The 12,783-nt window shown below is 59.9% G+C and overlaps 1 protein-coding gene across 4 annotated transcripts in view; it reads right to left on the bottom strand.

The window, feature by feature from the left end:
• Positions 1-618: 618 nt before the first annotated feature.
• The window catches only part of CORO7 (coronin 7), a 52,139-nt gene continuing 39,974 nt past the window's right edge, over positions 619-12,783 (bottom strand). The window contains exons 10-28 of one of the 4 annotated variants that reach the window (XM_060172460.1): positions 10,189-10,243; positions 9,815-9,872; positions 9,589-9,734; positions 9,294-9,386; positions 9,071-9,202; positions 7,134-7,257; positions 6,532-6,707; positions 6,173-6,281; positions 6,012-6,098; positions 5,788-5,930; positions 5,610-5,714; positions 5,441-5,526; positions 3,930-4,071; positions 3,752-3,841; positions 3,044-3,160; positions 2,754-2,889; positions 2,124-2,215; positions 1,171-1,257; positions 619-1,082 (exon numbers count right to left, since the gene is read on the bottom strand). In XM_060172460.1, the coding sequence (XP_060028443.1) occupies positions 1,053-1,082; positions 1,171-1,257; positions 2,124-2,215; positions 2,754-2,889; positions 3,044-3,160; positions 3,752-3,841; positions 3,930-4,071; positions 5,441-5,526; positions 5,610-5,714; positions 5,788-5,930; positions 6,012-6,098; positions 6,173-6,281; positions 6,532-6,707; positions 7,134-7,257; positions 9,071-9,202; positions 9,294-9,386; positions 9,589-9,734; positions 9,815-9,872; positions 10,189-10,243 (2,008 nt within the window). In that variant the 3' untranslated portion in view covers positions 619-1,052. The remainder of the gene's footprint in view (positions 1,083-1,170; positions 1,258-2,123; positions 2,216-2,753; positions 2,890-3,043; positions 3,161-3,751; positions 3,842-3,929; positions 4,072-5,440; positions 5,527-5,609; positions 5,715-5,787; positions 5,931-6,011; positions 6,099-6,172; positions 6,282-6,531; positions 6,708-7,133; positions 7,258-9,070; positions 9,203-9,293; positions 9,387-9,588; positions 9,735-9,814; positions 9,873-10,188; positions 10,244-12,783) is intronic. The other 3 variants (XM_060172461.1, XM_060172463.1, XM_060172462.1) reach the window with 3 other exon arrangements.

The following is a 12,783-nucleotide window of genomic DNA, read 5'->3' as shown; positions in this document are numbered from 1 at the left end:
TACAAGCTTCACGAGAGAATCCAGAGCATCCCTGTGTCAGGGATTTCATGGGAGCCTCAGGCATGCAAGTTCAGTGCACTACAGGCTGAGCTGTAGCTCCTCAGCTGGTCTTCCCTGGATTTTGTCGATTTTTGAGACTAAAAGACATGCACCTGGTAGAGCCCACACTTTACCATGTTGGGGGCCTGAGCTGAGTCCCCAGCCACCACACAGGAGCACCATGGAAAAAGGAAACTTGTTGACTGGTGAAGCAAGTGATGCTGCTCCCTCTCTTCCTTTCATCTTCTATTTTTTTAAAAACATGTTATTTATTTTCCCTTTTGTTGCCCTTGTTGTTTTTCATTGTTGTTGTAGTTCTTGTTGTTATTGATGTCGTCATTGTTAGATAGGACAGAGAGAAATGGAGAGAGGAGGGGAGGGGAAGACAGAGAGGGGGAGAGAAAGATAGACACCTGCAGACCTGCTTCACCGCTTGTAAAGTGACTCCCCTGCTCTCTTCCCTCAGAGCTCAGTAGCACAGTGAGGGAGAGGACAAGGGCTGCCCATCCTGTCCCTGCCCATCCCTGCCTGTCCCCTCCTCTGCCTGCCAACCCAGATACCACGGCTGCACAAGAGGTGGCCAGTTTAAAAAAGTTTAATTGCTGAAAACATCCACGTGCGCAAGTGCTTGCACCTAGGGCCGGGCCAGCGGCTTGGTGATGCCCCCCCCCTTCCTGTATTCAGCCTGGGAGAGTGCCAGAAGGCCTGGTGGGGGGCCAGCCCCCAAGGCCCTTGACCAGAAGTGGGGAGTGGGCAGGATAGAACATAACCGAAGGAGCTGCTGGGACCTGCCCAGGGCCGGGACCCTGCCCCCGGCACCACATGCTAGCAGGCAGTGAGGAGATGCAGCAGGTTCCTGAGAAAGCAGTGCAGGTGATGCCCAGGAGAGCCACGGGCCCCAAGGCCATGAAATGAAAGGCCGCAGGAAGCCAGGGCTTTGGAGGGTGGCGTGTGAGGTGTGCGGGGCGCTGGGTGATTCTGGGCGGTGGCAGGTGGCTTGGCTGGTGGGCAGGCTAGTCCTGGGGAGACAGACCAGGCCATGGCTGTGGAGGGAGCCAGGAGCCCCGGCTGGAGCTGGTGGTGCAGGCGCAGTCTGAGGGGCGGGCGGGAGGCAGGGGCTCTGCCACTCACCCACTCGTCCTCGTCCACGCCTTCGAAGGAGTCCTGGGGCAGTGGGTCCTCACGGTTGCCCAGCTTCGCCACCATGGCACTCAGCAGCTGGGGAGGGCACAGGAAGGAGGGTGGGCAGAGGACCTCTGTCTGCTAGTGTCATATCCGGAATTTCTAGCCTGCCCAGCTCGAGGCAGTCATGTCCCTGAGAGCCCTGGCCTTGAGGGTTTTCACTGAGCAAGCAAGGCCTGTGGACAGAGCTGGAAGCTGGGGCCTAGCTGGATTGTAGTGTACTTCAGGGCACAGGGACCCAGGTTGAAACCTTGGTCCCCACCTGCAGAGGGGAAAGCTTCACAAGCAGTGAAGCAGTGTTGCAGGTGTATCCATCTCTCTCCCTCTCAATTTCCATCTTTTTAAAAAGTGAATAAATTATTAAAAATTTACGGACTGGGTGGTGATACACAAAGACCCAGGTTCAAACCCCTGGTCCACACCTGCAGGGGGAGTCTTAACGTGCAGTGAAGCAGGGCTGCAGGTGTCTTGTCTCTTTCCCCTTCTATCTCTCTTCCCCTCTCAATTTCTGTCACGAGGGCAGGGGTAGACAGCATAATGGTTGTGCAAAGAGACTGATGCCTGAGGCTCCGAAGTCCCAGGTTCAACCCCCCGCACGACCACAAGCCAGAGCTGAGCAGTGCTCTGGTGAAAAAAAGAGAAAAAAAAACTGTCTCGATGCAAAATAAGTAAATGAATTAAAATATTTGAAAATCCAACGGGGCACAGGTCCTCTGGTTCCAGTCGGCTGGGCCTGACAGGTGGTGTCCTTCTGGCCCAGAGCTCCAGCAGCAGTTTGGGACCCCTGAGAGCCCCTTCCCACTGTCTGTCTGAGAGCATGGACCCCTGAGGGGGTGGGATGGTACTGAAAGGCCTTCTCAGGCCTGGCCCCACAGTCAGCCTTTTCCCCTCGCCTACCCTACCTCCTCTTTCTTCTGCTGGTCTGACTTCTCCTCCAGGTAGAGGGTGGAGGAGGGTGCCCTCCGCGCAGGGGCCTCCCGGGGGGCCTGGCTCACTGTGGGAGGGATGTAGGGGCAGGTATTAGAGGGGTCCCTGTGCAGGGCTCCTGGTCCAGCCCTTCTGGGATCCCATGGCTACTTATCCCCTCTCCTCCCAGGTCTTCCCCAGAGAGCAGGCTAAGTGTGTGTGTGAGAGAGAGAGAGAGTGTGTGTGCATATGTATGCATGGTGGGCATATGGGGATTACAGAGAGCAGGCTAAGTGTGTGTGTGTGTGTGTGTGTGTGAGAGAGAGAGAGAGTGTGTGCGCATATGTATGCATGGTGGGCATATGGGGGGTTACAGAGAGCAGGCTAAGTGTGTGTGTGTGTGTGTGTGTGTGTGAGAGAGAGAGGGGGGGGCACATGTATGCATGGTGGGCATACGGGGGTTACAGAGAGCAGGCTAAGTGTGAGAGAGAGTGTGTGTGCACATGTATGCATGGTAGGCATACGGGGGATTACAGCATGCCACCCTTGAATGTGCCAGATCTTCCCATGTGCCAACTGAGCCTTCTGCCCTTCCTTCTAGCACCCCTACAAACCCCTCACCACACCTGGGGTCATGTCGGGGGGCTGCAGGCTGAGGAACCGGGGCTGCCCGTTGGCGCCTCCCAGCCAGGCCTGGGCACTGAGGAGCGGCTCCCAGCTCACAGCTGTGTCAGGAAACACGTCGTCCTGGAAGAACTCTTTCTGCAAGGGTTGGGGGCTGACGTGAGGTGCTGACCGGAGGACTTCCCATCCCCAAGGTGTTCCCAGGAGTTTCAGAACCTCATGGAGGAAGGTGCACTGGGCAGCCTGGGGATAGGGCCAGGCTGACCGGAAGCCCTCAGGCCGGGCCGCTCACCCTGACTCGTGGAAGCCGGAAAGCCACAGGCTCCAGGGAGGTCTGGCGGAGCCGCAGACCCCTCGCAAACTCCACTTCCCGCACGTCGCACTCCCTCTTGGGCAGGAGGACGAAGCCCTGAGGGTGAGGGGGCAGGAGCTGGGGCTGGCAGTGGGTGTGCTCGCTCCCTCGGGGAGCTGCACACTGGGTGCTGGACATGGCTGCAGGGGAGGGGCGACCTAGCCTGCAGCTTTGCTTCTTTCTCCAGTGTGAAAAGCAGCATGAGGCCGAGTCCCGCCACCCATGTGACCCCAACTGGCTCCCTCATGTGGCACTGCCACCCACAGATGTCAGTGGCTTCAGCAGCATAGGCAGCAGTGAAATTGGGGACAGCAATCAACAAATGACAGAGTATCCATTGGCTTCTGCTGGCTTGTTTGCTTTCAAGGAGGGAGAGACACACACCTCCCCTCCTCCAGTGCTGTTCATGGTGCTCCCAGGTGGTGCAGGGATAGAACCCAGGGTCTTGCTCTTGACAGAGTGTGCACTCTACCTGCTAAGCCACCATCCTGTCCCTGATCGTTTGTTAAAGGCTGAGTTCAACACCCAGCTTCTTCACCCCCAACCCCCAAGCTGGCTGAGCTCCGGGCTGTTGCACTTCCTGGAGTGGCCACCAGGGGGTGGGGCAGCACCATGGTCCCAGCAGAGGGACGAACCCGCTAGACTCACCTTGTGGGGGTCCGAGGTGACGAAGCTGTTGCACTCCAGGAAGAAAGGGGCCTCCGGGAGGAGCTCATACAGGAACACTCGGGTGTCCCCCTGGGGGGCAGTAGGTGGGGGAGAGAGGTGGTCACTGGTGCTTCCTGCCTGCCCCCCGACCCCCACCCATGCCCTGTGCCCGGCCCACCTTGCCCGTGAGCAGCACCAGGCCCGTGTCTGGGTCGTAGCTGGGCAGCAGCGTGGAGGGCGCCACGTCGAGCCCCAGCACCGCCAAGGGGCCCCCTGCCAGTGCCTCCACTGAGTACAGGAGCAGCTGGCGCTCACTCCGGCTGGAGGGTGTGGGCAGGGGAGACAGCCAGCTGTTTATTGTTTTTTGTTTGACATACGTGTGTGTGTGTGTGTGTGTGTGTGTGTGTGTGTGTGTAGGTGGAAAGAGACAGAGAAATTGGGAGGGATGGGGGAGACAGCAAAGAGACACAGACACCTGCATCACTGCTTCACCACTTGCAAAGCTTTCCCCCTGCAGGTGGGGACTGAGGGGTTGAACCTTGGTTCTTAAGCATTGTAGCATGTGCACTCAACCACTACCTGGCCAGTTTATTATTTTATTTGTTTATTTCCTTTTGTTGTCCTTGGTTTTTTTATTATTGTTGTAGTTATTGTTGTTATTGGATAGGACAGAGAGAAATGGAGAGAGGAGGGGAAGACAGAGAGGGAGAGAAAGAGACACCTGCAGACCTGTGAAGTGATTCCCCTGTAGGTGGGGAGCCGGGGGCTCGAACCGGGATCCTTACGTTGGTCCTTGTGCTTTTCGCCACCTGTGCACTTAACCCGCTGTGCTACCGCCCAACTCCTGCCGGTTTATTATTTTATTAAAGACTTTATTTGTTCTCCTCATCTGTAGGGAGAAAGCTTCACGAGGGGTGAAGCAGGGCTACAGGTGTCTCTGTCTCCTCCCCTCTCTGTATCCCCCTCCACTCTCAATTTCTCTGTCTCATCTAATACATAAATTAAAAAAATTATTTGTCTGATGTATACTAAGCACACACACACAGGACCAGAGTGCTCTGGAGACTGAACTCAGGGAGCTGCAAGCTCCACATTGGATATCCTACCCGCTATAACCCTCTCAGGCTTCAAGACTTGGGGGCTGTGAGGCAGAGCAAGGGCTCCAGAAGGTCTCTGGCTGTGCACGGTGGGGCAGGCTCGGCGTCTCCAACTCTGTGTTCCGTCTGCACTGGCCTGGCCCGGCCTGAGCTCAGCTGCCCCACCTTCCTGGCCAGGGAGGTCCTGGCCCTGCACCTATGGTGGCACCGTGGCCACAGTGTGCGTTCCTTCCCCCAGGGTCACCTCGGGGTGAATGCATGGTGGTCGGCTGCCCGGCCTTCAGGTCCCTGCTGAGCAGCCCTTCTGTGACCCAGGGCCGATGACACCTCACCTCTCTCAGGTGCCCTCCATGACCCCCGCTCTGAAGAGCCAAAGGCCTCATCCTGGGGCCTGTCCTGGCTTCCAGCATTCAGCCCACACAGCCCTGGGGACTCACTGTTCCCCCCTCCCTTCTTTCTTTCCATCCATCTATCCATCCACTCAGTAAGGGAGAGGTGGTGACAGTTCAGCACACCTGGCAGCTGTGTGTGTCGGGAGTGGAGGGGACACAGGGCTGACCCTGGGGGAAGGAGACGGTGGCCCAAGTCTCACCTGTCAAAGCCAGATACCAGCAGACAGTGGCCATCACACACCCAGACCACGCGGGCTCCACGCGCCCCCTCGGGCCCTGGGCCCTCCTGTCAGGATGAAGCACATGAGGCACTGCCAGGCACCCCTACTGGGTCCTGCCAGCCCCCCACCCCACCCCACCCCTGCTCACCTGCACGGGCTCAGGGCCGCCCCGGGGCTCATAGACCCGCACGTGCCCGTCCTTGCAGACCGTGGCCAGCTGCTGCCCGTCGGGACTCCATGCCAGGCTGAAGATCTGGGGGTGGGGGAGGAGGGCATGAGGGCTGGGCCTGCTGTGGGGGCTGGGGGCCGCCCCCACAATAACTCACCTGATCCTGGTGGCCCTGCAGCCTCAGCCGCTCGGCCCCCACCCGCAGATCCCAGATGCGGATGGTCAGGTCATAGGAGGAGGAGGCCAGCACATCGGCCGCCCGGGGATGGAAGCGCACAGAGTAGATCTTCTCTGTGTGGCCTGCGGAGAGAAAGGCGTGGAGGGGTGAGGCCAGCCCCAGCCCTCAGCCCCCAGCCCCCCCGCCCCCCGCCCCCTGCCGACCTGTGAGCACGGCCTCAGGCATGGTCAGCACCTCCTGCAGCCCCTCCAGGGGCACCCGCCACAGCCGGATTCGGGCGTCCTCCGCGGCTGCAGAGAGCACAGGCTGGTGATGCAGGGCCGCTGCCCCCCACTCCCAGTCACCGCCTGTCATCCCCCCTTACCCACGGCAAGGCGCTGGGGGTCGAAGGGGTCCCAGGCCAGGTCGGTGACAGCTGCCCCATTCTGCAGCGTGGGCAGTGACGTGTCGGGCAGGCGGCCAGGCTTCCGCAGCTGTGGGAGGAGGCTCTTGAGGACTGGGGACCAGGACTGCATCCCAGCCTGCAGCTGCCCCCCCAGCTCTCAGCCCCTGCACCCCCTGTGCCTCAAGCGGCCCCCACTTGGCCCCAGGAAGTGAAGGGGGCAGCGTGGCACCACGGCAGGAGCTCAGGTTTGTGTCTCACTCCACCACGCACACAGCTGTGTGAAAACGGGGGGGGGGGAGGGTGGCAGAGTGGCGCCCCTACCTCAAACAGGCCCTCACCTCCAGCACGGCCACCTGCCCCCCGCTGCTCAGCAGGGGCACGGCCACGCGCAGCTGGTTGGCGCAGAAGCCGTCACTCTCGCCAGGCGTGGTGAGATTGAGGCCCTTGAGGTTGGTGATGTGGGTGTCGCGGTGCAAGACGCTGCCCTGAGCGTGCCGGAACTTGGAGCTGGGGCCTGGTGGGCGGTGGGGGCGGGGGGGGGGTGAGGCCCATGAGGAGGCCCCCTCCCATCTGGATCCCTGCTGGCCCCAGGCAGTAGACTCCTCAGGAATAGCAGGTGGGAGGGAGACTGCAGGTCTCTCCATGGAAACCAGGGAATCAGCCAGCCCCACTCTTAGGGTGGAGTGAGGACCCCACAGGGGGCCCACTAGAGGGGCCAGGACTGGGGTGCAGGCCATACTGCAGATTCCCGGGGTGAGGGGCAGGGACAGGGCTGAGGTACAGGAGGGCGAGGGGGCGGGTTTGGGGGTCCCTGAGGGTCTGGGCTGGTAGGTCATAGGGTGGGGTTCAGAGGAGATCAGGCTGGAGCCTAGAGGAAGATGGTTTGGGGACCCAGAAGGGGCTGAGTGGGGTACAGGGAGGGCAGGGCACCCCTGCTCACCCAGCAGGCTGTGCAGTGACCTCTGGCTGGAGCTGGTGCCGAGGCCGCTGGTGCTGGAGAGCGAGGGCCCCAGGCTGGAGGGCGTGGAGGGTGAGGCCAGGGAGCTGGGGGTCGAGAAGCCCTCCTGGGGAGAGGCAGGGGTCAGCAGCAAGCCCCCTACACTCAACCTGACTCTGGACAGCCCTGGTGACGTGAGGGTAAATTGAGCTTCTGAGGCAGGGGAGTTGGTCGCACAGCTCAGGGAGGCTGGGCCCCGAGTGTGAAGACGTACTGGCGTCTCAAGAGAAGTCTGAACCCCAGACTGACTTTTTTTTTTTTTTACCACCAGGGTTATCGCTGGGGCTTGGTGCCTGCACAATGAATCCACTGCTCCTGGAGGCCATTTTTCCCATGTTGCTGCCCTTGTTGTTGTTATTATTGTTGGATAGGACAGAGAGAAATTGAGAGAGGAGGGGAAGACAGACAGAGGGAGATAGACACCTGTAGACCTGCTTCATCGCTTGTGAAGCTACCCCCCTGCAGGTGGGGAGCCGGGGGCTCGAACTGGGATCCTTGTGCTGGTCCTTGCGCTTCATGCCATATGTGCACTTAACCTACAGTGCTGCCACCTGACCCCCCCAGGACTGACTTATTAAAAAATTATCTTTATTTGTTTATTTGATAAAGACAGGTAGAAATCGAGAGGAAAGGGGGTGATAGAGATGGAGAGAGACAGAGACACCTGCAACCCTGCTTCACCACTTGGGAAGCTTTCCCCCCCGCAGGTGAGGACCAGGGAATTGAACCTGGGTCCTTGTGCATTGTAATATGTGCACTCAACCAGGTGCACCACCACCCGGCCCCAGGACTGACTTTTATGAGGTGTCAGGATCTGAACCCAGGGCCCTGCACAGACAAGGTGCTTTACCCTTGAGCTACCTGCTCAGCCCGGCTCTCTCTGCTTTATACTACCTGAGAGAGAACTGGGTTATGAGGAGGCGAAAGGAAAAGGCACCATAGCACTGCTCTACCCTCCACCTCCCTGTCTAAAGTGCTCCTGTGAGGTGTAGGGGATTGAACCCAGGGACTTGTGTACACTAGGCAGGTGTCTAGCCACTGAGCCACCAGCCTGGCCCAGTCTCCTTAGTGCTTTCCACACTGCTGGGGTTTTGCCAGGGCTTGGAGCCTGCACTACTCCACCATTCCCCGCGGGCACTTTGTTCTTTTTTAACCTCCCATGGTCTCAGAGAGAAACAGAGGGAGAGAGATACCACAACTTCACTCTGCCACTCGGGACGCTTCCCCTGGGCATGGCGCTCCCATGTGGTGGCCAGAGGCCTGTATACAGAGAGAAGCATACACTTACCGGGTGAACTGCCCCCAGTCCCTCCCTAGGTTTTCAGTTTATGTTTTTTTTTTTTTTTTACTTTATTTATTCCCTTTTGTTGCCCTTGTTGTTTTATTGTTGTAGTTATTATTATTGTCATTGTTGGGTAGGACAGAGAGAAATGGAGAGGGGATGGGGAAGACAGAGAGAGGGAGAGAAAGACAGACACCTGCAGACCTGCTTCACCGCTTGTGATGCGACCCCCCCCCTGCAGGTGGGGAGCCGGGGGCTCGAACTGGAATGCTTATGTGGGTCCTTGGGCTTAGCGCCACCTGCGCTTAACCCGCTGCGCTACAGCCCGACTCCCTCAGTTTGTTTTTATGAGACACAAGAGATGCTACAGCTCTGCCCCAGCGTCCATGGAGCTCTTGTCTGTCTATGGTGTGCCTGGGTGGTGCCAGGGTTGGAGCCCAGGCCTCACACACAGCAAAATGTGTGCTCTACTCACTGGCCTCCAGAAAATCGGACTGTTCTGTGAAAGCCATTTCTGCTTCAAGAGTGGGTGGGGTGATGTTGGGAAGGGCTTACAGCCGGAGGGGCAGCACAGGGGGGCAGGTGGGCAGGTACTCACACTGGGGTCCAAGTCTCCCACTGGGGTCTCTGCAGGCTGGGGCTTGGCAGGGGCAGGCTCCACAGGGGGCACCAGGCAGGACGTGAAGCTAGGCTGAGAGCGGCGGGCTGGGTTGAGGCTGACCTTGTGGACCTGTGGGGTTGGAGGACATGGGTTCTGGGTCAGTGCTCACTCCACTGTGGGTCACACAGAGGTGGCCTGCGGCTGGAGAGGCTGATCCCACCTGCTGGTTGTTCCCAGCCCACCAGGCCTGGGCGTCTGCAGCTGGCACGCAGCCGGGGGTGTCGGGAAAGAGGTCTTCGTGGAACTCCACGGTCTGGGAAGATGGGCACAAAGTAGGCAGTGAGGTCAGCGCCCCCCACCGGCCCCCCAGTCCCTGGCCCAAGCTTCCCAATGTCCACAATCCCTGCTCCAGACTCCACAGTCCCTGGTCCAGACTCCTCAGGCCCCTGTCCTGGCCCAGACTCCCCAGGTCCCCCAGCCCCTGGCCCAGGCTCCTCAGGCCTGCCCCCCCCCACCTTGCGGGGCACGTGGTAACTAATGGGCAGGATGGTCATGTCACCCAGCTGCAGGACACGCAGCACTTCGCAGCCCAGCACGGACAGCGCCCGCTTGGGCACCAGGGTAGCCCCACGCAAGGGGTGCTCCAGGAGGCACTGGGTCACTGTGGGAGAGATGGGGGACATTAGGGCAGGAAGGGGCATGGGAGGGACAGGAGGACGTAGGCAGAAGGGCAGGGCTTACCTGGGCTCAGAGCCGGCTTCTGCGTCACCACCTCATAGCAGGACAGCTGAGTCTCACCCTGAAAGGAGTCCCCACTGAGCACCCCAGGGTCCTGAGGCCCAGGATCCCCCCTCCCAGAGCAGCGGCTGGGGAGCCCTAGGCTGGGCAGTGTCCCCAGCAGGGAGAGAGCAGGAAGGAGGAGGCCAGTCTGGTACTGAGTCCCATGCTACCCTGGCTCTGCCCACCCTCCTCCCATGCTGATCGCAGGGGCATGGACAGCCAGGCAGCCCGGCAGAGGTGGCACCAGGGCGGGGCCCTGCCGGCTCATTCCAGCTGGCATTCAGGACAGGGGCTGCTAGGCCTGGAGAGTTCAGGGTCAGGCACTGCCCACTCACCTTTCCTGCTAGGACCAGGAGCCCGGAGTCGGGGTCTAGCAGGGGCACGAGAGATCTGCAGAGAGAAATATGCCAGCAGCCAGTCAGTCCGGTGGGTCTCATGACCCTGTGTGTCTCCAGATGCCACCAGAACAGGGGAGCGAGACCCTCCAGCTGCATCCAACCAGACCCTCTGCCCTCCCTGGACCACCAGCACCCAGCACAGCACCATGGCCAGACATCTCCTTTTCAGGTCCCTGTCATCTTCCCCCCCCCAGACACACACACACACACACACACACACACACACACACACACCTTACTGGCCCCTCCCCAGGACCCAGAGGAGCAGCATCACAGGGGCAGATGACGGGGTGCTGGAAGTGGGGGGCCCCCTATGACATCAGCCCAGGTGCTTCAGGCCTGTGCCAGAGCTTGGAGGCTGAGTGGGCAGTGACTGCCTGCCCCCGGGTCCTTGAGACTTGCCCCCCCACACACACACTGAAGGCCACCCTGTGCCAACCCCCAGGCTGGGCTGGGAGCTCCTTAGTTATGTTGAGGAGCCCTTCCAGGAATCTGTCCCTGTCCCTAAAGTGGGCAGGGGCAGTGGCAGGAGCGTAAGGGGAGGCTGGAGCCCGCAGAGCCACTCCGCTTAGCGGCTACCCCCCAGCCTTGTTGGAGGTGAGCTGGGTGGCCCCAAACACACACTCTGAGTGCTGCCTCCCAGGCCCAGGGGCTCTTGGGTGAGGGTCCCTCAGGCAGGAGCCCCTGTGCTCTGCATCTTGCTCTGGGTCTGTCTCCTGTCCCTGGACCCCACTTCAAAACAGAGCCCTGTCCTTGCTGTGGCCCAGAGGTCAGAGGTCACCAGCTGTGGCAGCTGCTGCCCCTTCTCCAGGCCGCCCACCCCTGCCTGCCCACAGTGGCCACAGTGGGCTGGGAGCAGGCAGGGCTCTGTTGCCACAGTTTCCTGGCTGCCCTGGGCTGGCCACCTGTGACTAAGGCGGCTCTAATTACCTGGGGCTGTAGGGTGTGGGCCCTGAGCCCTCCTGACCCTGCCCGCCCACTGTGGGGGAGGGGGACAATGTATGTGTCACCTGGGGCCCCCCACGCTGCTGCTGGCTCCCCAAGGAGGCCAGACATAGGGCCCTGCAGTGGCTCGTGCAGGGCTGGCACTGACTCATTCATTCATTCATTCACCATCATTTATTATTTGTGAGCTGGCTGTTGCCTGGCCCTCAGCTTGGTGGGTGAGAATGCTAGAGTCCCAAGGAGCTCACAGACAGACAGGCCCCCAGAACACCCTTTGGAGGGGAAAAGTTACGGGAACAGGCCACAAGAGGCAGTGAGATGGAGCTGTAGTGGCCACTAGGGAGGGGTGTCCCTATGACCCTGCTGAGGAAGAGTGCACTGGGTCCCAAGAGAGCTCCAGGCAGAAACAGCTGCTTGTGCAAAGGCCCCGTGGCAGGGGAGGGGGGTACAGTTTGTTTAAGAAACAAGGAAGAGCAGGGGTAAATAGCATAATGGTTATGCAAAGAGACTCTCATGCCTGAGGCTCAAAAGTCCCAGGTTCAATCCCCTGTTCAATCACCATAAGCCAGAGCTGAGCAGTGCTCTGGTTTAAAAATAAATAAAAAAAAGAAACAAGAATGAGGTGGTAGTCTGGGGGAGGGGCCTGACAGGGGAGACTGCGAAGAGGCTGGTCAGAGCAGCGCCTGGTGCATCATGGGGGGTGTCCAGTCCCCCTCCATTGGACAAGCAACAATTAGGGGCAGAGGCGGGTCTCTGCTGAGCAGACATCCCCCCATGGGAAGGAGGTGGGTGGTGACACGGAGCCTGGGTTGCCCGTGAACAGAGGGGAGGCCACCTGGGGGCTCTGTGGGCACTGGCTGTCCACCTGCACTCTCAACCAGACTCCCTCAGGTGCCAGGCCTGACCTGCAGCAACTCCGCCCACTGTAGCTGGCCCACTGACTCAGGTGCTGGCCAGGGCAGGAAGTCACAGAGGGCGGGGTGTCTCCTCTGACAGGTCCAGCCGGTCTTCCTGGCCCCAGGCAGACCCATCTGGGCAGCTCTGACAAGCCGGAACATCCTGCCCGCCATGGCACAGGCCAGGGAATGGGGTCATGGCACCCAGCCCCAGGGATTGGCCCATAGCCGGCACGGGCCTGACCCCAGGCCTTGTAAACAGAGCGTAACCAGACCTGGCAAAGGGCCAGGGTGGTAGGAGCTGGCACAGGGCACTGCCACAGTGAGGGGTCTGCCAGCATAAGAGTCTGCCACTGGGCAGGGCTTTCTCCAAGGACCAGATCTAGATCCCAGACACTGCAGGAACAGGGTGATTCTAGGGAGCCACAAGGGGGGAAGAGACGGGCCTGGTAATTCTACCTGCAATGAACATGCAAAGCCCTGTAAAGGAGAGCAGCTCCGGGAGCCTTCCTGGGGGCCCTGGAGAGAACTCAACATTGCAGAATAGGGCTGCATGTCCGAGGCCTCAGAGGTCCTAGGTTCAATGCCGGATGCCACCATAGGCCAGAGCTCTGGCCTCTTATTGCTCATAAAAAAATAGGTTAATTTGTGGTCCAGGAGGTGGCGCAGTGGATAAAGCACTGGAATCTCA

This window comes from Erinaceus europaeus, chromosome 15 (genome assembly GCF_950295315.1).
Source record: "Erinaceus europaeus chromosome 15, mEriEur2.1, whole genome shotgun sequence".
Classification (NCBI taxonomy): domain Eukaryota; kingdom Metazoa; phylum Chordata; class Mammalia; order Eulipotyphla; family Erinaceidae; genus Erinaceus; species Erinaceus europaeus.
Note: the sequence above shows the minus strand (reverse complement) of the source record. Positions and strands in the feature narration are given on the sequence as shown.